The 2847-nt window shown below is 45.8% G+C and overlaps 1 protein-coding gene across 1 annotated transcript; it reads left to right on the forward strand.

Moving 5' to 3' along the window:
• The first annotated feature begins 295 nt into the window (after positions 1-295).
• On the forward strand, positions 296-2579 carry LOC110035445 (pentatricopeptide repeat-containing protein At5g46100). The gene has a single exon (XM_020739674.1). The coding sequence runs from the start codon at positions 492-494 to the stop codon at positions 1971-1973; it is 1482 nt and encodes a 493-aa protein (XP_020595333.1). The 5' UTR covers positions 296-491; the 3' UTR covers positions 1974-2579.
• Positions 2580-2847: the final 268 nt, after the last annotated feature.

Genomic DNA, 2847 nt, shown 5'->3' on the forward strand with positions numbered 1-2847 from the left:
AAATTAAAACTTACAGGCTTAAATTGAGTTATTTGGATTCATTCTAGCTCTAAATTGATTCCTGGTTCCTAAGTTAAAATTTATTTAGCACAATATATGTAAATATTTGGCACCAATCTTGAGCCAATTTGAATTTATTAATATATAACTCAAAATCAGCTCGAAAAAAAATTCATTAATAAATTTTAATTCATAATTTAGCTCTTTTATTTCAATCACATCTGAGCTCTATCCCGATCAAATTTGTAACAAGTTTGCTCAAATTGAGTTCTTTGAATTCTTTATGAACTCGAAGTCAGTTTGATCCGATTCAGAATTTAGAACTATCAATCTCAGCTGAAGTTACTTCGAGTCAATCTCAAATCAATTTAAGCAGATTCATGTATGGATGGATACATACTCCAAAATTTTAGCTCTGACTCGATCCAATCTCGTTCGACCCAAAAGCTAAACTGAATGGGCGACTCCATTGCTGCAACCTCTTCACCACCATGATCTCCTCCAAATTTCCGGCGATAAAATGGACGGCGCCGCCGTCGGCCTCCCACGTCCTACACCTAATCCGCGCCGAGCGCGACGTCCAGAAAGCGTTACAGATCTTCGAATCCGCCTCCAGAGAGGACTCATCCGGCTACCGACATGATCATGCCACCTTCGCTCTCATGGCCTCCCGCCTCGCCTCCTCCGGCCATCCTCGCACCGCCGAATCCCTCCTCTCCCGCGCCTTCTCGGAGCTCGGCAACCCTCCGGCGGAATCCTCCTTCCTCCCCCTCATCCGCTCCTACTCGCGCTCACACCATCCCCTCGACTCCCTCCACCTCTTCCGCCGCATGACCTCCGTCTTCCTCCTCCGTCCTTCTCACCGCTCCTACAACGCCACCCTCGCCGCCCTCGTTGCAAACAACCAGCTTTCCTCCGCGAAAACCCTCTTCAACGAGATGAAGTCCGCCGGGATCCCCTTCACCGTCACCTCCTTCAATATCCTCATCAAAGCCCTCTGCTCCTCCTCCTCCTCCTCCTCCGGCGCCCTCGAGGCCGCCATTCGCATATTCCATCGAATGCCTGGCCGCGGATGCCCGCCGGACGCCTGCACTTACAACACCTTGATCCATGGGCTCTGCAAAAACGGCAGGGTGAACGATGCACGGAACCTGTTCGACGAAATGCCGCAACATAAACTTTCCCCAACTGTCGTCACTTTCTCTTCCTTAATCCACGGCTTGTGTATCTCCGGCCATCTCGATCATGCTCTCAAGCTGTTCGAAGAAATGTCTGATCAAGGAATTAAGCCCAATGTGGTAACCTACACATCCCTGATCGATGGGCTCTGTAAAGGCGGCCGATCAATCGATGCGATGAAGCTTCTGGACCAGATGGCGAGAAGGGGATTCTCGCCGAATATCATCACCTACACCGCTCTCATCGGCGGCCTCCTCCACTCCAAAAAATTGCAAGAATCGCTCGAGGTTTTTGACGGGATGAGGTTACGAGGAAGAAAGCCGGATGCCGGACTGTATGGGAAGATCATCAATGCTTTATGTGATTCCCGCAGATTTCATGAGGCTTCCAATTATCTGGACGAGATGGTTATGAGTGGAATTGTGCCCAATAGATTGACATGGAGCCTTCATGTGAGGATTCACAACATGGTGATTCGAGGACTCTGCGGTGCAGGGGAGTTGATTCGAGCTTTCAGGGTTTATGTTTCGTCACGTAGACGGGGGATTTCGATTGAAGTGGAGACTTATGGGGTTCTGGTGGAGCTGTGGTGCAGGAAAGGGGAGGTTGAGAAGGCGTTGGGGGTGGTGGAGGAGATGGTGGTTGATGGCTGCTTGCCTGATAGCAGTGTGTGGTGGTCGGTTATGGAGGTTTTGTGGGGTGGGAGACAGGTTGGGGAAGAAGATGAGTTGGTGTGGGAAGAGCTGGTTTTTTGTGATGGGGATCATGAAGTTTATGAAGGTAAGGTGAGTTGAGTTGTGGTTTGTGTTAAGTTTAGGTAAAAAAATATTTTCATGCGGACATCCGAACGAAGTGAGGAGAACTATAAAAATATTATGTCTGGGTCACTAAATGTTCAAACAATTATTGAATGTCCAGACTATGATGTGGATCACGCTACCCTACTTAGTCCATACCACGGGATGTCTGGAAGATGGTGTGGATCGCACCACGCCGCTTAGTCTATACAATTAAATGTCTGGATGATGGTGTGAATTGCACCACGCCTAGACGCAGAGAATAATGCGGATTACTCCTTTCCATTATGCGCATTAGCATGGTCTAATCCACACGGTTGCGCGCACAAAATGTTTTAAGTTAGTTTAGGGTTGGAAAAAATTGTGTTGAGATGGGGTTTAAAATGGTTGAATTCCCTTTAGTTCGTGCCATGGATGAAGAATTTGTGTTATATTCATCTAATCAGAGATGCACTTATCTTTAAGCGTTGTTTTTGTTATTTTGATGTTCATGGGAAATTATATGTTCAAGCATTAAGATTTTGAGGCATTAACATATGCCATCTAATTCATATGTATTTATAGCTGTAACACCCAGGGTGGGAGCTAACCTCTTTTTTGAAGTGGGGGGAGGGAGGGCAAGCTTCTGTTTTGATACTTTCTCAAAAATGTATTATGATGCATGATTCTCAAAGCATTTTGAGTGAGAAATTATTCCAAATGTAAATTCATGATCATATCCAAGCTTCGATTTCATTAAATTTATAATCGAACTGAGCGTCTCAGTAAAACAAACCTAACGATGCTAAACTTGATCCAACTTGGGATCATTCAAGCCCATATCAAGTCATTTAAATGCAGTGAAACTCTCTTGATGGTCGGTTGAATGATT

Source organism: Phalaenopsis equestris, unplaced genomic scaffold (assembly GCF_001263595.1).
Source record: "Phalaenopsis equestris unplaced genomic scaffold, ASM126359v1 Scaffold197740, whole genome shotgun sequence".
In the NCBI taxonomy this organism is placed as follows: domain Eukaryota; kingdom Viridiplantae; phylum Streptophyta; class Magnoliopsida; order Asparagales; family Orchidaceae; genus Phalaenopsis; species Phalaenopsis equestris.

Bases quoted from the DNA above. Each gene is read 5' to 3' on its own strand.
- LOC110035445 (XM_020739674.1), top strand. From the start codon at position 492: ATGATCTCCTCCAAATTTCCGGCGATAAAATGGACGGCGCCGCCGTCG.